Source organism: Gymnodraco acuticeps, unplaced genomic scaffold (assembly GCF_902827175.1).
Source record: "Gymnodraco acuticeps unplaced genomic scaffold, fGymAcu1.1, whole genome shotgun sequence".
Taxonomy (NCBI): domain Eukaryota; kingdom Metazoa; phylum Chordata; class Actinopteri; order Perciformes; family Bathydraconidae; genus Gymnodraco; species Gymnodraco acuticeps.
This window is the reverse complement of record NW_022990199.1, coordinates 638720-659420: the sequence shown is the minus strand read 5'-3', so window position 1 is coordinate 659420 and position 20701 is coordinate 638720. Positions and strand designations below refer to the sequence as shown.

General features: G+C 42.4%; 1 protein-coding gene across 1 annotated transcript in view; it reads right to left on the bottom strand.

The window, feature by feature from the left end:
* The window catches only part of LOC117547446 (formin-like protein 13), a 44366-nt gene that overhangs the window by 15997 nt on the left and 7668 nt on the right, over positions 1-20701 (bottom strand). The window contains exons 7-10 of the mRNA XM_034218202.1: positions 11334-12006; positions 10834-10996; positions 3284-3395; positions 1823-1913 (exon numbers count right to left, since the gene is read on the bottom strand). Coding sequence (XP_034074093.1) covers positions 1823-1913; positions 3284-3395; positions 10834-10996; positions 11334-12006 — 1039 coding nt within the window. The remainder of the gene's footprint in view (positions 1-1822; positions 1914-3283; positions 3396-10833; positions 10997-11333; positions 12007-20701) is intronic.

The following is a 20701-nucleotide window of genomic DNA, read 5'->3' as shown; positions in this document are numbered from 1 at the left end:
CAGAGTGCAATTATCACACAACCTATTTCCATGTGATTATTATCTAAAAAGCAGGGAGATACTGAGAGGAGATGATGTCGCTGCGACTTTTTCTCACAGACTCTTTGGTGAGATTACCTCGGGCTAAAGTGGAGAGCTGCAGGCCTGTAGAAAGGCTGATTTAACAGAGAAAGTGAAGGCCTGACACCTCGAAGCGATTGGCTGAGCTGCCTAGTCGACCTTTGAGTCAGCGCTAACCTCTAATAAATCATTACACCTTGTCAGAGCATCTCGCTCAAGCTCAGAGAGCTTCTCCTAAAAGTCAAAGGGCACTTTTGATTGACATATTCTCAGGAAAGATATTGGGATGAGTGTGAGGAATCAAGTTCATGTAATCATTTGGCTATTTCCACAAAATAAAATGAAATCCCAGAATGTCATCCTGCTCAATGCTCCTTGTCTTTAAAATGTCTAATCCAGCATTAACTGTTCACATTGACTCCATGCTAAGGCAAACATGTACAGTTTCAAGTGTTCACTCACAAGTCGAGTAGTTTGCATAATTTAACCTGGATCAGAGACTCCTGTTCACTAGATTTCAGATTTAAAAAGGAATACTCTTTTGTGTGATTTCTGCACATGATTGAAGTTTCCAGAGAAAGCATGACAGGCAGGATTAAAGAACAAACAAAGACCTAATACAGTGTAGTGCAATATTCTCAGAGAAGCCTGCAAAGCATTATTAGGATTAGATTTATCTCAGGGAAAAGGTCAGTGCTTCTTTAATGTTACGACATTTGTTCTGAGATGTTACGGTTGTGTCCTCTCTGTGAAAGTGATCACTTAGAATAAAAAAATATGTGTATTCAACTCTCTACAGCCATGCCAGCAGTGAGGATTCTTTCTTTGGCTTAACCCTGAGGTAAGCATTGTGCTTATTTCCCAAAACATCCTAACATGCTTATGTTTAGCAGGTATTCTTTTTACCAGGTTCACCGTCACAATTTAGCGTGTTAGGGTTCTAACATTTGCTAAAGACTGGGCGCTAGATACAATACTAGACATAGGATCACCTATCAGCCTGATTCATTATCCGGGGATAATGATTTTCTGTAGAAAATGGTGATCATGTTGGTTATATGACGCACTATCCTATGCAGTGAGGAGCTGAGAGCAGATGAGGATACATGATGGACTCACTTACTCCAAGTGATAAAGATGCATGTCAATCTTTGATGATTCATAAAAAAAAAAAATTCATCTTTTTTCATTATTCATAGTTTTTGGGAGAACATCTGTGGAGCAACTGACAATTATAACGTGGAAAGAAAACCCCCTAAAGGAGTAAGTAATCACCTAAGTTTCAAATGGTAACCATTTTTCTTGCTTTTTAGTGCAACACTTGCATACCTAAGATTATTGATTATTTTGTCTATTTGGTGTAATTCAGGTTGATTGCAGTCCAGCACCAAATCCTTTTGCCTCCGGCCTTACATGAGGTTTCTATAGGCAATGCCTTATGACAAGTGTCAAATATTCCTGAGGCACTGTGGGCTGATCCTGCTGCTCATCTGCCTCCCTCCTGCAGCCTGGATCCGACCACACGGTCAGAAGGCTGCATGCTGGCAGGTGATAACACATGAACGGTAAGAGCTTGTCACGACACCCACAGAAAAAGAAGGGGCAGATGCATTGTCGACTCAACCACTCTTTTTTTATAAGAAAGTGATATAAGAGAAAGAGCTGCTTTAGAGCCAGCCTGTTCATATCAAATCCTGATAATCTGACATTGTTAATTATAGTAATCTTGAGCCTTGTTAATATTCGGAGCTATTAACTGTACCTCCATCATGTACTGGTCCACAATATGCAGCTCTGCCACAGGTCCTTTGTGGGATTTGTACATTTCCACATCATCCAACGTGGGGACGTACCTTGAAACAAAACGTTACAATTTTACTATTCTTGTTAGATTCCATACTAGTTTTTTTAATACCTTAAGGCTCTCTAAATGTTCTTTTCCATCCACTTCTTACTACGAGTGTCGGCAAATATTTAATTGCTCCATTTTGTTTACCAACTAGTCTCTTGTTGTCTGTTTATCATAACTTTAAGGGAGTTGGATTTCTACAGCTTGAAGACATTTAATAGGTTGTAAGTATAATAGAACATTTGTTTTTTAATAAGTAATAGTACTACAACCCGTGTACAAAATACACTAATTATTTGCTTTTCCCCCCTGATAACCTCTGCATAAAAGGTTTAGCTGTTTTAAAAATGTAGCTAATTTTATATATGAAGTTTAGTTATTTATCTGCTTGCTATTTTAGGCTGATTAATACATTTAAGCTATGTGGTTCTGAGTCCATGTAAAATATATCGCTCCTTGTATATCCAACAGTTAAAATAAAAACCTATAGGTACATATTAAAAATGCATGTGACAGTTGGGGAGGTTTTCATTTTTATATCACATACCTTCCCCTTTTGCATCTTTCTGTCATCCCATGTTCTTTACCTCCCCGCCTTAAACTGATGCCATTACATTTATTTCCAGTGGCCCAGATAGTGGGGCGTGATTAAAAGCCAAGTAGTTCTATAAAACAACAAGACACTGGGAATTAACGGCCATTTACTCACTCGCACTGCCTTTGAACTCCTCTTAAATTGGACTTCCTCCTTCCGACATTTCTGTGCATTCTGACCTCAAAGCAAAGGCATTCACTTTTTCATGAGCAACTGGAGTAGCAACGGCCATTAATATTGCAGCACCTGTTGGGAGTGGTTCTTTCAAAATTGTATTCCTCAGGCCCACGCCGAAGCGCATTCAAATATATATTGTGTTTTTTTTATAGAATAAATAAAGCCCCCCACACAGTGCATTAGATCACTCTCGTCTTCCAGGAGGTCAGCACCCAAAGACGCTGCGGAAACCACAGGTTACAGTTAGGAAGCATTTACCCACTTCCAGTGATATATTCCCGCGAGCATGTCAATAGTTTCCATCTCCGCAAATAACCGGAGATAAAAAATGTATGTATCTGCTCTTTAGTATTAGAACATTGTGGAGACAGCTGTGCAAACCATGACCCTCCTCCTCACATGACCTGCAGTGGTTTCTCACTTTGTCCTGGCTGCACTCACATCCCTTGTTGAGTTGCTAAGCGGCTAGTTTTTCAAAGCTGTTGTGTCTCACACATCAACCGCCCATTAACCGTGCGGCGAAATGTCATTCACCTCTCGGCTCCCGTTGTGACAATATCAGGAATGAATACCAATCAGCGCTTTTTGGCACAAAGTCATACCTCCTCAGAGACGTGATGTGCCCATCAGACAGGCCTCCATCTTCCTCGTTAATGACGAACAGTTTGTCCTTCAGCTCTCCCGGAAGCACGGGAAAACTTTTGAGGAAAATGTCTAGAAGAACAATAGATATGGGAAAAAAAGTCAACACACTCAATAGTAGGCTACATGAAAGCTTTCCTCTTGACAGATGGTCTTTTTATCCTGCGATCAAATGACTCAAAAAGCATTCTGAAGACAAAGGAGTCCTTTGCTTAATTACTTTCCCCAAGATGCCTTAGGGGAAATGCAGAAATTTGCATTCTATCAAGTCAAAGCTGATGTTTGTATTACAGAAAATGCCTCTGCATATTTCAGGAGCTGTGAGAATCGTTCATTAGTCGGCTGCAGGAATTTCAAACATATATGTAAAACACATTGGTGAGTTTCACACAGCAGAGATGCTTGAGCCAGATTCAGACACTAGTCCAATTTTCTTTTAATAAGTTGTGAGCTTTGTAACTAACTAACTAACTAACTAACTTTGGGTCAAAACTCTTCCTAAAGTAGAGCTTTGTATAGCTGGACTGCACAAATTAGCCCCATATTTGATAAGCTTCAAATACTTTACTATACTTTCTTTTATAAAAAGAATACTTAAACGATGTGTGAATATAAGAGAGTTGATGAGAAGATCAATACTGCTGTCTATGAAGCTAGCCAGTTAGCTTAGATGACTGAAAATGCTGCAGCTAGCCTGGCTCTGTCATAAATGTAACACCATTATTTTACTACCCTTTTTAAATTCAGTAATTAACATGGTACATCATGTCTTTTTAATCCGCTCAAAAAACTAAATCTAAACAACAGTTGCTGGGTAAGCTAAGAAATCCATGTATTTCTATATCGTAGCTCGTGTAGAACTGCAACTAGTTTTTTTCTTGTTAAGATCAAGACAAACAAGACAGGCTATAGCCTAACACATAATGAGTGAGCTTCTGAGGATGCTTTTTACGTAGATTTTGTTATCTTCCGACACAGCTATGCTAACTGTTACCCCCTTTTTCTACTCTTCTACTCCGAAGCTATGCTAAGCTAAGTAGCTGCTGGCCGTAACTTCAATAGCCACGTTCACACCGGAGTACTTTTCCCCGTACTTTGCCCCTTCAGTTCCGTTAGTACCCCTTATGTTGCGTTCACACCAAAAGGAGTACTTAGTGCCGGGAACTTTTACCCCCATTTTTAGTGCCTGCTAGAGAGGTGGTACTATCCTGGGGGGCAAAAGTGCCCCAGTTCTGATTGGCTGGGCGAATTGCAAACCACGCCCCGTAAAACTCTGAAAAAGTTTTGTGAAGCCGCCATTGTATTTTCTGGCATTAGCATTAGCATTAGCCCAGCGCACCAATGGAGAGAGAATAATTTATGGAAACACAAAAAAAAACATGGGAGAAGCTGCTGGGAGTCCCAGCAGCTTCTACTGAAGCCAGTCCCCAACTCCGGGGACTTCCGGCCGGGGACTTCGGGCGGCAGTATACGCCGTGAAGTTGTTTGCAGCCTGCCAGTAAACCCAAAGCAGAAGAAGACGAAGTGACGTCAGCGGCTTCATTTGCGTAATCTTCCCTCAGGGAAAAGTACTCCGGTGTGAACGCGATTGGTACTTATGGCGCATTTCCACTGCAGCGGGTAGCCCCGTTTAAGCGTCCTTAATCGTCCGAGACAGTTTTTGGTGGCCTTTCCATAAAGCGTAGCACCGGCTAGCGTGTACTTTTTCCCTCTTTATCCGGCCCCATAAAATCGTGGTTCTATCAGGCCAGTGCTGAACTAGTGACGGCAACACTCTCGACTGCTGATTGGTCAGAGAGAATCGTCACAAGATCGCACGCGAGATCATCCCTAGCGTCGCATATCTAGAAGCAAGCTTGCAGCATTTTTATACACAGCATTTTTAAATGAATCGCTTCCACATCCTCCATTGTTGTGTGTGTTTTGTGAGTTGTGTCACATTGAAGATGACGCCACTGCAGTTTTACCCAGCGTCGCTCCGCCCAAAAAGCCCGCCAAAAAGCCGATCGCCCCGCCTACACTGCGTTGCTACCCCAGGTCCTAAACTGTACGGCCTCGGACGGCCGAGGCCTGAGCGAGGACGCTTAAACGGGGCTACCCCGCTGCGGTGGAAATGTGCCATTTGTGCCATTAGTGCCCTGGGGTAATAAGTGCCGGCACTAAGTACTGCAAAGTATGCGGCGTGAACGCGGCTAATGAACATGGTTTCCTTCTTTTTATCTAACTTTTAACATAAAAAAGGATCGGCATATTAACCAAACTTATACTTTTTAGGATCAGTAGTTGATGGATACATAAAATCAAACAAATAATCATATTAAATGTTAAGCATTTTGGATGCAGAAATCATCATGTCTCTAAATCCTTGACATTAAAGTCTGGAGACGCTAATTCCCTCACCAGGACCAACAGCAGGCTTATGTACCATTTTTAAATGAGGTTTAATTTTTAAATATCGAAAACATGCAATTTTGAGCACTAACTGTGGCCCCAAAAACAATGGCTAGGCTTCTGTCCTCAAATGTGCAAATCAAGCCCTTTGTTGATTGGCACTCAGACAAGCTGGCCATTGCTCTGGCAAATTAGAGTATGGAGATGGAGAGTGTTCAACACCGGGCGCAGGAAGCCACAGGTGTACTTTTAATTAGGAGTGCGACATTTCCAGTCATTAAATAGGCCGTGTGCATGGGGACTCTCAAGGTAAATAACCCAGGGTTTCCCACACATAGACTATACTTGGGCGGGCCGCCCAGGTATATTAACGGCCGCCCAAGTATATTTCGCGAGCCATTTAGTTTTTAGTTTTTTTTATATATTTTTTTTTTATTCGTCCGTGACCACGACGCCATCTGCGATCGATTAACTTGTAGACAATGATCCCTCGCTCCCTTGCTCTGATCTCGCCTCCTTCTGGCCTGTTAAGTGGCCTGCCTCACACAGGGTGACTGGCTGTCCACATGATGTGGCCTGCCGACATGGCCACTGTCATACAGATCATAAATCAAAGCCCTTGATTGGTCTCTGTGTGTCATTCAAGCTCGGGATAACCTCAGCTCAGGTGAGGTAAAGGACTCTCTGAGTGTTTAGATAGTTAACTTAGTTCTCAGTGGGTCTCAAACGGTGTGGTCACCATTTATGTAAACACATATTTCCATTTGAGAGGGTAGTGATTGGTCTAATGGAGAGTGAGGTGGGCTGAAGATCGGAAGGCTGTGAGTTCAAATCCCGCCAGGAACACCACCACTAGTGTGCCCTTGAGTAAGGCACTTAGCCCTTAGTTACTCCAGGGAGAATGTCCCTGTAATCGGTCATTATAAGTCGCTTTGGATAAAAGCGTCAGCTAAATGAAATGTAATGTGATTAGTAAAATATGCATGAATAAATAAATAAAAAGTTAACTAGGTGAAAAAAGGTAAGATACACTTTTAAAACTTGTTGAGAGAAAACTAGTCTTTGCTGCTGCCTCAAAGAGGAGCAGGGGGGAGAGGAGGGAGACAGGAGAGGAGGGAGACAGGAGAGGAGGGAGACAGGAGAGGAGGGAGACAGGAGAGGAGGGAGACAGGAGAGGAGGGAGACAGGAGAGGAGGGAGAGGAGGGAGAGGAGGGAGACAGGAGAGGCTGGTTCAGGAGCACAGACACTCACAACTATAAATGAACCAAAACTAAATTAATAAACAAGTTTCAGTGTTTTTTTCATATTGGAAATGGTATGTTATTGGTTATGGCCTTGATTTTATGATTATTGAAATGTATACAGTTCTGTTAAATATAGGTGTTTCCATAGATCTAGTCTCTTTATTTTCCCCTCAAAATGCACCAGATTGATGCATTTAACTCCAAAATAAAAAATAAAATCTTACCGGGGGGGCATGCCCCTGGACCCCCCTAGAGGATTTGAGGTCGACCCCCACTAAAAATCACATGGATAGGTTCCTAAATACATTAATAAATACATTTATTTTTTTAAATAGTAACCCATTTCCATATGTTCATGTGTGGGTAGTAGATTTAAACTATAGGGCTATCATTATGGACCCTGCCTGTACCTGTACCTGTTCGCTCTGCCATCGCGTGAAGGGTCTGCTAACAAGCGACCAACAGAAAGGTTCATGTTGTTGCACGTCACCTCAACCCCCCCCCGCTACCACCACCCCCCAAAGTATATTTCAGATCTGTGGGAAACACTGGCAGTTAATGGACCAGCACCAGAGGCATTCCCATACACACAGGCGTTGGAGCTGTTCTTCATGAAATCCCAGAAGGATGAAGTGCTCTGACAAACAGTGCCCCCCCCCTTGCCACCACCCGCCCAAGTATATTTCATATCTGTGGGAAACACTGTAACCACATTAGCTGGACATGAATTTGAAACAGGATTGCGCCACAATGGATCTCACCCAGAGGTAGAAAGATTCACTGAACTCTTTTGAACTATTTTTCCTTTTTTTTACGCTGTTCTATACTTTAACTCCACAACTTTTGAGAGGAAAATATTGTTCCTTTTAATCCACTGCAATTAATTACTATATGTATATTAGTTACTTTTTAGATAAAGGGCCACTGGATATCTTATTGGTTAAAAGTAGCTCTACGTTAACCAGCTATAACAATAAAATGCCGCTGTTCACCGATTCATCGATATCAAAAATATAACAATGTAAATGAATCACCCTCTATGATACTTTAAGTATCTCTCTAATCATATGTAAATGTTTTAATGCAGGATTGTTTTACCTGTAATGGAGTATTTATTACATAGTATTGTTTTTTTCTAAAATAACAGACCTAGTACTTTACTAGCCTCTGATCTCTCCAAAGAGGGCCAGTGTGATTTCATCAGAATTTCGTCATGACTAAAACTGAGTTGAACGTTGTGAAGAGACGGTCACGGATATTATTGTTACAGAATCCCATCTCGTACTCATTCACAGACAAACTGTATAGTACCTTCTCTCTTCTGCTCTGTAGGTATTTTTCGAAAGAAGGCGATAAAAACAATCAATACAAGCAACAATCTTGTTGTCAGAAGTCCTTTGGATTCCTGTCGAGCACTTAAAATACTAAAAATAAGTACATGAATCCTTAGAGCCATTGTCGTATGGATTCTTAACGCAATGTTGTTCTTTCTTGCCCACAAGGATCAACATGAGTACCAGCAGAAAAAAACTCAGTAACTCAAACACCTGCTCAAACTGCTCAAACTCAAACTTATCCAATCTACCTCAGTGTTTAATTGCAACAAACATATTGTTGTTAAAGTCGCTATGTACACAGTAAGAGGTACGGCTTTATGTCTGACGCCAATTAACAGTTCTGACTTATTTGTTTAATTATCGACCACCTGAGGTATCATCTGATGGAGGTGCAGCATGACTATCTGCTGAGATGTTGCTATCTTTGCAACAACAACGCAGAAATGTCACATGCATGGCTCCCAGTAAAATGGGATCAGATGAATAAATAGTGTGGCAAAAAAACCAGATATGAGCTGAATAAACACCACAAGTTTAGGCAGGTTTGTGGTGATAAACATGCAAACAAATGCAGGGAGGGGGGATGCCAGGAGATAGAGAGAAGACCTATCATTTTATTTGTTGTATAAATAAATATATGGCTTCATTTCAGATCTGAATCCTGAGGAAGTTCTTCTGTTTTTATAATGGATCAAATCAGTTTACAGGGATGTGTACCCTCCTCTGGTATTAGCATGTTGTGCTATGTCAAACTTTGATTTTACTGCCAGTCAGATGAAAATGTAGCTTCACCATTACCTCTTACTATTATTGCATCAGTTATAAACATTCAATAATACATTGTAAAATGTATATTTATTTTATATTTCTCTGTATTATTAAAACTTTATGATAGTTTCAATTTTGCTAATAGTAATCAGGTTTGGGGGATTACATGTAACCAGATTGCGTAATCGGGATACAAAAAAAGCTCATAGTATTCCCCATTGAGTTACATAAAAAAATATGTAATCTGATAACTGTCACATTACTAAATAAATGGGATTACAATCAGGATTATAATGTTACAATAATAAAACAAAGTATGTGTTTTTTTTAATGTTCATTAAATAGTGTGTGATATCTTAGCTCTATGCAATTAAACACAACATTTTCTCTCAGATTTTATACTATAGTATGTGCACTTTCATTATTCTATTGGCTACTGCCTGAATATGCCGAATAAAATCCAAGTTTAAATTGCTCAGTTGCATTTGACAGATAATCCAAAAGTAACAGAAATAATTACTTTTATATTGTGATGCTTAGGTTTGGTTACCGATAAAAGTGTTTACAGGTAACTATTAATTGTAATGGATTACAATTTTGAAGCAACTTTCATGATAGTAATTAGACACTGTTATAATGCAGGACTTACTTACTTTATATTGAGTTGTCTTAACATTACACATTTGCTAATTTCCTTTTAAAAGTGTCCATACTTCTTCCACCACTGCTGAATAGTCACTTTTTCAATCAGTTTTAATAAGACCAAAGAAGAGACGGACAGATCACCTTGTTCTTCAAAAGTCTACCTTTTTCTAAAGCTCCAGCAGAATGTGCATGGCCTCAGGTTGCCTGCAGGCTGTCATCTCTCAGCGCCAGCTCCTGACACAACCAACGTTTCCAGGTCAGGCAGGAGCACACACTCTGAAAGCCTGTATTCTGAGCCAGGACAGGAAATCCCTGCCATTGTCGCTCAGATGCCCTTTCTATATGTTATGAACATGTGATTTCTAATTATATTTTCAGCCTGTACACTCGCACCGATTCCATTAAGAAGCTCACCTCCACCACCACATCTGTATCGCCGCACAGAGTCTGTGAGAGGAAGCTTCTGAGATGTTCTCCCCTAACCCCCTGGCTAGGGTCTTGAAATATACAAGCCACGTACACTGAGTTAATCAAAAGTGAAAAGCCGTTAAAGATGAGATACAGAATATGTTCTACTTTACAAAAGCTCTGCAGATAGCATGGATAGTTGTGTCACTGCAGGATTGATGACACACTGCCCCCTGCAGACACAGAGGAGGAACATCCATCTATTTGCCTTACACACTGTCATTATAGTTTCATTCATCCTTTTAAAAGAGCACATTGGTATCATTTAACAGCCCTCCCTTAATAGATTCAGGTCAGATTCCCCATAATGGGCCGTTTTAGTCTCATTTATGAAAATGAATACTGACATTAACACTGATTCTGCAGAGTTCCTGGTTACTCTTTCTATGTGGTGCTTCCCTCTGCTGGATTCATTTCACAAAACATCTTTTGATTTACTGAAAGTAAAAGGCCCTTTTTGTTTATTTGGTGTCTCTCTGAACCTGAAAATGAGCATAAAGCTTATTGATCTGACTAATTCCAGAAGGATTCCCTTTCATTTCAACATGAACATTGTAATTCATGATAAAACACTGCAAATTAACTATTATAACAGACATTATTCACAATAAGCAACTTCAAATAAGAACTCAGACTTTCATTATCAAGCTACTCACTGAAGTTGTGTGCAATCTTCTGGTTGAGCATAATATGCTGCGTGGTGCTCGGCTCAGACGCACAAAACGTCCCCATGTCTTTAACGGCAAATTGCTCAAATAAGCGCGATGTGTCGAGTTCAATCCTCCCGGTGCTTTCTTGTTTCCAAAATGATTTTGCAATCTGCCAAGAAACAAATTGTGTGTGAGTGAGACAACTCCATTATAGGAGGAAATCAATGTTAACATTACAAAAGAGCAACGCTGGGGAAGCAATAAACGACAGATAACACAGACTATAATTCTCAACAATGATGCAATATGAGGTTCTAATGAAGTGAAACCAAGCTGAAACTGACCTTTCATTGCCACGATAATAAAAACACTTAAAAATACATATAATACACATTTAAATATGAATAATTCACACTGATGAGTCACTTTGTAAGCTTTATACTTAAAATATGGTAATATATAGTCTTCTGATGGATGGAGTTTTAATTGACAAGTGACAGTGTTACCTTATCTGTGCCAACTACGTCCCAGTGGAAGGCTTTGGTGCGTGGCTTTTTAAAATTCATGAACTTGAAGGGTAAAGGGGGAGGCGGCGGGATGCTCAGGGGTGGAGGCGGCGGGGTGCTCAGGGGTGGAGGCGGCGGGGTGCTCAGGGGGGGAGCCCTTTTCACAACAGGCTCTGGGTTAGGAGACTCTGGGGCTGTGGAGGATGATGTGAGGGCAGGGGTGAGGGGTGAGGGGCGAGGGGGGGTCGGGGGAGATGAGGCAGAGACACCGGGGGATGTGGGTGATGATACGGGAGGCAACATATCAGGGTCTATAACGGCAAGGTTTTTACTGATGCGAGGTTTAGGAACAGGCTTTGTCCCATCAGCTGTGGGATCATCTTTACTCGTGTCTTCAGCTGATAAATGATCTTCACCACAAGGAGGGGGATTTGCATTTTTATAATCAACTGGAGGATAAGTGATTATTCCACCAATCGACTGGAGATCTGTGTCCTCTGGCTCCTCTGCTATGCTAAGATGTCGTAGAGCCGGTATTCCCACAAACATGTTTTCGCCCATTGACTTCCTCTTCCACCCTGAGCACAGTTTGTCGATGGCGTGAACCCAGGCGTCTCGCTCGCCCTGAACACCTGCAGGGGCGGGGGTGTAATCTGGCACAGGCACCCGAAACCTGCAAGAGATCAACACAACTTTGCATTTAGCTGACGCTTTTATCCAAAGCGACTTACAATAAGTGCATTCGACCAAAAAGATACAAACTAGAAGAAAACTGAATTATATAAGTAGATCAGGTTTCATAGAGCCAAAACATTTCAAGTGCTACTCAACTAGCTTTAGATAAGCGAGTCCTTTATTAGTATATAAGTGCTTTGTTAGTAATTCTTTGTTAGTAATTCTATCGTTCGAAGTGGAGTCGAAGGAGATGAGTGTTCAGTCTGCGCCGGAAGATGTGCAAGCTATCTGCTGTCCTGATTTCAATGGGGAGCTCATTCCACCATTTTGGAGCCAGGATAGCAAACCAACGTGTTTTTGCTGATGGGAACTTGGGTCCCCCTCGCAGTGCAGGTGCAGCGAGCCGTTTGGCTGATGCGGAGTGCACGTGCTGAGGTGTATGGTTTAACCATGTCCTGGATGTAGGAAGGGCCAGATCCATTTGCAGCATGGTACGCAAGTACCATTGTCTTGAAGTGGATTCTAGCAGTTACCGGAAGCCAGTGATGGGAGCGGAGGAGCGGAGTGGTGTGGGAGAATTTAGGAAGGTTGAAGACCAGACGAGCCGCTGCATTCTGGATGAGCTGCAGAGGTCGGAATGCACATGCAGGTAGACCAGCCAGGAGGGAGTTGCAGTAAAGGCGTGAGATGACAAGGGCCTGGGCCAGAACCTGCGTCGCTTTCTGGGTCAGGAGGGGATGTGTCCTCCTGATGTTGTAAAGCGTGTATCTGCAGCAGCGGGTTGTAGCAGCGATGTTTGCAGTGAAGGATAGTTTGTTATCTAGGATCACACCCAGATTCCTTGCAGTCTGAGTCGGGGAAACAATAGAGGTGCCGATGTTGATTGTTAGGTCAAGAGTGGGACAATCTTTTCCCGGAAGGAAAAGCAGTTCAGTCTTGTCAAGGTTGAGCTTGAGGTGGTGGGCAGACTTCCACTGAGAGATGTCAGCTAGACAAGCAGAGATGCGTGCGACGACCTGGGTCTCTGAGCGGGGAAAGGACAGAATTAATTGGGTGTCGTCAGCGTAGCAGTGGTATGAAAAACCATGCGGGCTAATGACCGATCCGAGCGAGTTTGTGTACAGGGAGAAGAGGAGGGGACCAAGAACAGAGCCCTGAGGGACCCCTGTAGTTAATTGACAAGGGTCGGACTTGGACCCTCTACAAGTTACCCTGAAGGTGTGGTCTTTGATGTATGAGGTGAGGAGGGAAAGTGCAGAGCCTGAAACTCCAAGTTCTTGGAGAGTGTGAAGGAGGATCTGATGATTCACCGTGTCGAATGCAGCAGACAGGTCCAAAAGGATGATGACAGAGGAGAGGGAGGCTGCTTTAGCAGTGTGCAGTTCTTCAGAGACAGCAAGGAGGGCAGTTTCTGTAGAGTGACCTGCCTTGAAAACAGACTGGTGCGGATCCAGAAGGTTGTTCTGATGGAGATAACAGGAGAGTTGTTTAAAGAAAGGAACGGGAGGAGAGAGACAGGCCTGTAGTTTATATCAGACGGGGTGAGAGTGGGTTTCTTTAGGAGAGGGTTTACTCTTGCCTCCTTGAGACTGTTTGGAAAGTGACCAGAAGTTACAGAAGTGTTGATTAAATGGGTGAGAAACGGTAGAATATCAGGAGCGATAGTCTGAAGAAGGTTTGAGGGGATAGGGTCCAGAGGACAAGTGGTAGGACGGGCAGAGGTAATGAGGGTAAGAACCTCACTTGGAGAGAGAGGGGAAAAGGAGGTCAGTGTGTTGGTGGAAGGAGGGTCTGGTGACCCAGCGGTGAGTAAAGGTGAGTCAGAAAAAGAAGAGCGAATATCATCAACCTTTTTTTCAAAGTGGTTAACAAAGTCGCTTGACAGAAGGGAGGAGGGGGAAGGGGCTTTGGGGGGTTCTAAGAGGGCAGTGGCGAGCCGTGACTTTTATACCTAGGCCCTCTGACTCCCCCCTTCCCTCGAAAAAAAAGAAGAGATATTACGTCACAGTGTATACTTCAGCGGAATATCAAAATAGCGGCCCGGGGTGCAAAACGCATCAATGACAGCGACCCTCTACCACACAGAACAACACCATTTATATAAACACCTATCATGACAGGGCACCCACAGCCAAGTAACAATTATAAATGAATTAAGTCGGCACGGCGGCCCGCATTGAAAATGACTTAGGCCTACCTTTGATGATCAAATCACCTAAACATAAAGTCCATCCTCCTGTCCTTTTGGATGAAGCACTAGGCTTGTTTGAGACAAGCGAGACCTGCGCAGACCTGCGCAATTTCGATCAACGTCTTGCTCGTGCGTTGCATGATGGTTAGTCATTTTGTCCGACTTGCTCTGGAGGCCCGCCTACATGAGACGTTGAAATCTCGCGGGACAAAGACGCCCGCAGCCTTGAGAGCGAGGCGCGGCGAGGCGGCGCAGTTCCTCTCCACGGGCTGCGGAAGCGAAATGCTTGATGGGAAACGACTCGCTGGTATCTCGAGCTGAGCGCTCATTGGTGGTTTTTACCACGTACTGCTGATGAAACTCTCCAATTGGCTCGGCAAAACTTTGTTGTTGTTTTGCGTCAGTTTTACGTCGCCACATCCATTCCCATTTTTCATCATTGTTCCACAATATTTATCATCATTAAATTAATATCCATATATTTTATACTATACTTGCACTGCTTACCGTTTTCATACTTTATATATCTTAGCATATTCATACACACTGTTCATACTGCTCACAGGCTGATATCTAGTGTATTCATACCCCTCACTGTTTATTCATCATTCAATTCATTCTATATTTTATTCTGTAGATTGTGTACATTACTTTTCACTTCACTGCTTGTTGCACCTGGTTAGAAGCTAAAGTGCATTTCGTTGTCTCAGTACCTGTAATATGTGCAATAACAATAAAGTTGAATCTAATCTTGAGCAGGAACAAATGTATTTACTTAGTACATATCTGACATTAACGATTAAACACATGTGTGCATTCTTAAATGCAAACCGAGTCAAGCCGACTCCGGAGGTGGCGGTATGCACCTTAAAGTTGTTTGCAATCCGCCAAAAAACCGAGAGAAGAAGAAGAAGACGAAGCCGACTCCGAGCTGTCCGACTTCAGGCAAGCTTTTTGAGACCTCCCCCGGCTGCGATCAGCTACTCTCGTCTACTTTCGAGGCGAGCCGCAACGCGTCTCAAACAAGCCTACTTGCTTCAGCTGATCCTTTGCCACTCCAGTTTATCATTGTAACTCAATCTTGAAAATGACTCGGTTAATAATTTCGCAATGATGTCATATCACTGAAGTGAGCCATCATGAACGAACTTATGCTAATTATAAATCTATCGATCATAAATCTATCGTTTAGATTTATGATTCGAAAATAATAAAAGTAGGGTAGACATGTGGATATTATCCGGCTGAACAAAACGTGCATTTATCTAACAGGTTCGTTTTCCACAGACCTTATTTCGAGCTATTTTCCAAAATCCTATGGAGAAATCCCACTGCTCTTTTGTCGAGGGAATCCGAGCGCAGCTTACTTCCGGGTTTTAGGACGCGTCACTGCACCACTTGCATAGACCTCACAGCGGGCGGAACTTGTCATAAAGTCCGCGAAAATAAAGCCCGCCCATTTAGAGGGAAGATATGATTGGCCAATTGTACATTGGCCAAAGTAATTTGACATTACTCTCTCGTTGAATTACTATAGCGGGCCCTCTGTGAATGTAGAGAGGGACCAACAAGCTCTCCCGTCTTCACATAACTCGCAGAGACGGCATTTAACCCTTCACATTCTAACAGAAACTGAACAGGCAGATTCTAAGGATTTATTTCTTTGGAAATGTTATTTTAAATACAATTAAATCAAGTTATTTTGGTAAACCTAATGAAAAATGTAACAACAAAGAAATATTGGGAAAAAAATGTTATTTTTTTAATGTTTTCAAATATTATTTTTTAGAATATCTTAGGCCCTCACAGAGGGCCCTGACGGCTCGCCACTGTAAGAGGGTGGAAAAGATGGAAAATAGTTTTTTGGGATTGGAATAGGAAGATTGGATCTTATCTTGAAAGAAAGTGCTTTTTGCCTGAGAGATCGAAGCAGAGGGAGGTCGTCATGGTGTTTGGATTTCCACCGTTTCCGCTCTGCTGCCCGAAGGATGGTTCTATTAGCACACAGTGAGTCATTTAGCCAGGGAGCAGGAGCCTGCCGAGCTGTGAGATCCAGGTCTCAGTGAGAGCAAGGAAATCCAGAGACTGCAGGGAGGCGTAGCCAGAAATGAAGTCAGCCTTAGGAACAACTGACAGTTCCACAGGCCACCTAAAACTAGATGTGGGATAGGCGAGAGCTGGCCGGTTATATAGAGTAGGAGATACACGGGGCCAGTGATAATTGCGAGAAGATACATGAACAGGAATGGAGAAAATACACATGATTATAGCATGAGGGGCTAAAAAACAAAAGAAAAGAAAACACCAGCGATACTTAGCTCAATCAAAGTAGGATGTGACTCCAACAGGACTCCTTTGTCTTCGTCAGTCTGACGCTGACGCTCCAGGAAAGTGCTACCTAAAATGGACACCTGATTACTGAGTTCTCACAGCTGTGGGGCCACGCCCCTTTAATTAGTTAACTCTCTGCAGCTGGTGGGCCTCAAAAGGAAATCTAGACTGGCTCACTCCTGAGTTGTTATTGTATCTTTTCCGTGGCACAATGGTTTTACATAGTGATGGTGAGATGAAGCCTTATGAAGCTTTGAAGCTTTCCAGCCAATTGGTTCGCAAAAGGGTTCATCTCATGAGGCTTCATCATGGGCTTCATTTGAACACAAACCCCCCTGTTGGTCAAAGTGTGTACAACAGGCAGATTGGACATCTCAACAGTGTGCTCTCTCACGGCCCCTACACACGGCGGCGTGCGTTGCCGCTTCAACGCTTCTGCCCATTCACTTTGAATGGGGTGACGTCACGATTCGCCGAACTGCATTGTGGGAGCAAAGCGTAGCTTCTCTCGCGGTGCTCGCTGCAAAAAGTAGAGCAATATTCTACTTTTGCCGCCTCGACGGAGGCGTCAGCCAATCAAATCCCGCGTATGCAAATCTGACATTCCAAGCGCTAGCCAATCAAACCGCGTGTATGTTGGGAGAGCCAGACCGCAGTTATTTCCCATATGTTAAAAAATGGAGCAGAAAAAGATCGTGGCGGTAGGGAATCACCCGGTACTCTATGACCAGTCCCTCTTTACATACAGGGATACAAACCGGAGGAGCCAGGCATGGGGGGAGGTGGCAGAGACAGAGGGTGAAACTGGTAGGTGTTCGCCTGTTTGGGGAGTTTATAGCCAGTGTACTTCGTTTGAATGGACAGCTAGCAAGCATAGACAGTATATTTAGCCAGCATGGATGTAGCGTGAATGCTTTGCTTTGTATGTCCGGGGCGGGACATTCATGTGATTGGTTGTTGGTCGCGTTGTTCGTAAAAAATCCCCAAGCTTCAGACACGCCCACCGCCAAGCGGTAACGCACTCCGCCGTGTGTAGGGGCCGTCATACCGAGTTCCCAATGAGTAAAGCCTTTGAATACCTCTAAACAACGAACATAAAATCATATTTTCATGTTAACAATATTGTTTTTATTCCAGTTTAATGATTGTGATTGAAAAGCCTAAGGAGGCTGGTAAACATTGCAAAGAGGGATTTGTATTCCTTACTAATATTCATAAACGTAACCATGTTGTAGCCTGAGAAAGGCTAAACCATATCAAAGAATAAATGTATTAACTACATTATCTCATTTAGCTGTAGCTTTTATAAACAACAAAAAAGACCTATTGACGAGTCGTTGAACCAGGGACCCTACGGTCGTGAGTCAACTGCTTTCCAGCTGAGCCACAGCACACACGCTGAATCTTCCTGAAAACACTGTAACATATTTATTCCTGTATTTATTCATTCATGTTTTTTTTCCTACATTTATTTATGCTTGTATCTATTTATACTTATGACATGTTCCGACCAATGGCGGCCGGCCCACCTCTTCCCACATACAAACATATATATAAAAAATATATATTACTTTATTTTTTTTTTTTTTTTTAAATATATATATTTTATTTTTTTATTTTTAATGAACAAGGTCAATATCATACAATTGGTATCAGTAAAATGTATAATCTACAATAAAATCTCGTTTAAAATGGTGTTACGATGTCTAAAGTTACTGATAAGTCACATGTTTTCCTGCCTGGCCTTGCCCATGGCATTAGTTTATAATTACCGGGCGGAGCCCCCGAGACAAACAGCAGCAACCAGCACGTTGCAAAAGTCTCAATAGTAAACTGTGCCGCCGAAACATAATTTCAGCCAATCAGCGCCGTCAAATATTTTGGTCACGAGGGCGCTCACGTTGGCGCCCACGTTGCTTACGTGCGTTGACGTGAGTTGTTTTTTAGACTCGTGAGTGACCAAGGTGACGCAGTATTTGGATGAGAATGGTGTGCAGGTGGAGTCGCCGGACCTCGGTCCGCACCCAATTCCGTGCAAGAGCTACTCTCCAATCCTTTCGAAAGGAGAAGTTTGGGAGATAAATTGATACTTAAAGACCTTGGACCGGACCAACCCGATTTGTATATATCACAGCAAGCTCGTGAAAAAGACAAAACGTATCAACGAGGCTAGCTGGATGCAAACGATGCAAACAGGTAAATGCTATCTTTTGTTTCCCATGCTTGCTCTTCAAACAGCCGGGGACAGATCCGATCTGTTCAGAAACTAGACAAAAGTTAAACAAGTACAAACCACAGACTGTCTGTGTCATGGAGAATACAGTCGCTGGTTTATTTATGTCTGTATAGGCCGTTGTTGTGAGTGTGGACGGTCGGAGCATAACGTTAGCTTAGCCAAGCTCCATTCAGAAAACAAGCATTCTAAAAGGTTTTTCGCCTGCCGTCTGTCTGCAGACTTGTCAAAGCATTAATTCATGGTTTTTACTAACCGGTATCAGTATGTTGTTACGTCGGTATAATTTCGAAACGTGTATTACAATTTAATCACGGTAAAATATGTTCATTTTGTTGTAGTTGTAGCTCCCGAGCCAGCGCGTCTTGTTTGAATGATGCGAGTAAACACAGCTGGCAGCCGCGGTGAAACTCGAGCGACTAGAGCGATGCGATAGGAGCGTTTAGAGCGAAGCGAATATTCGCATCGCGTCCGGTCTGAACACAGCATTAAAGCGAGCTCCGCGCTGCACTGGAAACGCGCCATTACATTACCAGAAGTCCTAATTTAAGGGGTAATTTCTCCTCAAGACATTTTTTTTACTCACTATATCAACAGCCCCACCAAAAATATTTTCCACCAGCCGCCACTGGTTCCGACCTCTATATAAGTGAGGTTTTGAGCTCTTTTAATTCCATCGTGTCACCAGCGGGCCCGGTACAGGAGGGGTAATATCGTTCTTATTATACATCCATGGGCATTATGAGCGTTGTGGTTCAACGGTTCAACCGATCTGAATCGCTTCCTGAAGCAGTCACGTGGTATCGACAGGCAGCGAGGCTTCGTTTGTCCTCGATGACGTCACTGGCCCAAAACGATACAAGCCTCGATACAAGCTTCACAAAAAGCTTCGGGGATTACTCGACACACGCTCCGAAGCCTCGGCGCAATACGTAACATCACTAGTTTTACAATTACATTAAACTCTAAGTTATAAAGTTATGAGTTTAACCCTTAATACAGTTACACCTACTCAATAAAGCTCTTAGTATTCTACAAATGTTTAAATCAAAGTTAACCCTATAGCAGTCAGTTAGTTCAGTTTTAAGGTTTCTGTCAAATTAGTTGTCCCAAGTTTCTGTACTGTAGCGGTTTTGAGATTTAAAATCACAATTTCAGTCAGATCAACTACAGAGCATTTATACAGAGTACACACACTGAAACAGAGAAGTCTAAAAACAGAATGTTACTCACACAATTCTAGAAGTCATCAGTTGTTATCCTGTCAAAATCGAGTTGCACACTTCCCTTTTTATTTGACCTTTGTCTGGTAGTTAAAAGTTGAGGCCTATATTTATGACATTATAACTCAAACAAGGCTGCATCCTAATACATACTTTTAATGTTTTACATAAAACAATCCAATGTTTTTTAAATGCATGGCAGAAGAGATTAAAATATTGAGGGGCTGAAGGGAGTAAAGCTACAGAGTAAAGCTCTTGACAGACAAAGATGAGATAGCAAGTGCTATGCTAAATGAATGTCAATAAAACAGTGGCTTAACATGCATAATACATCTAAAAGTGTATATATATATATATACTGCGTCACTTCATAATTGTAATCTCTTTCCTTCTATAATGGCTTTTGTTATTCTAGGTGAGCAATTCCTTTAGACACTTGCAGTAAAGTCAGCAGTTGGCTGCTACCCAAACTATTCTACATCTCTTGTTGATGTTGGCTTTACCTCCCCTTTGTAAAATGTCCATGAGGGGAGACATATATTAAACTTAATCCAATGGTCTTTATTTGTTTTGTTCGCTGGTTGTGAAAATGTTACAGCCAGCTAAACAACAGTGCCTACCGACCATGTTTGTAAAGTTTAATTGAAAGTGTTACTTCTAATGAGCTCGCCCGTGAGGTTAGTCAAAGATGGCCGACTTGCTGTTGATAACATCT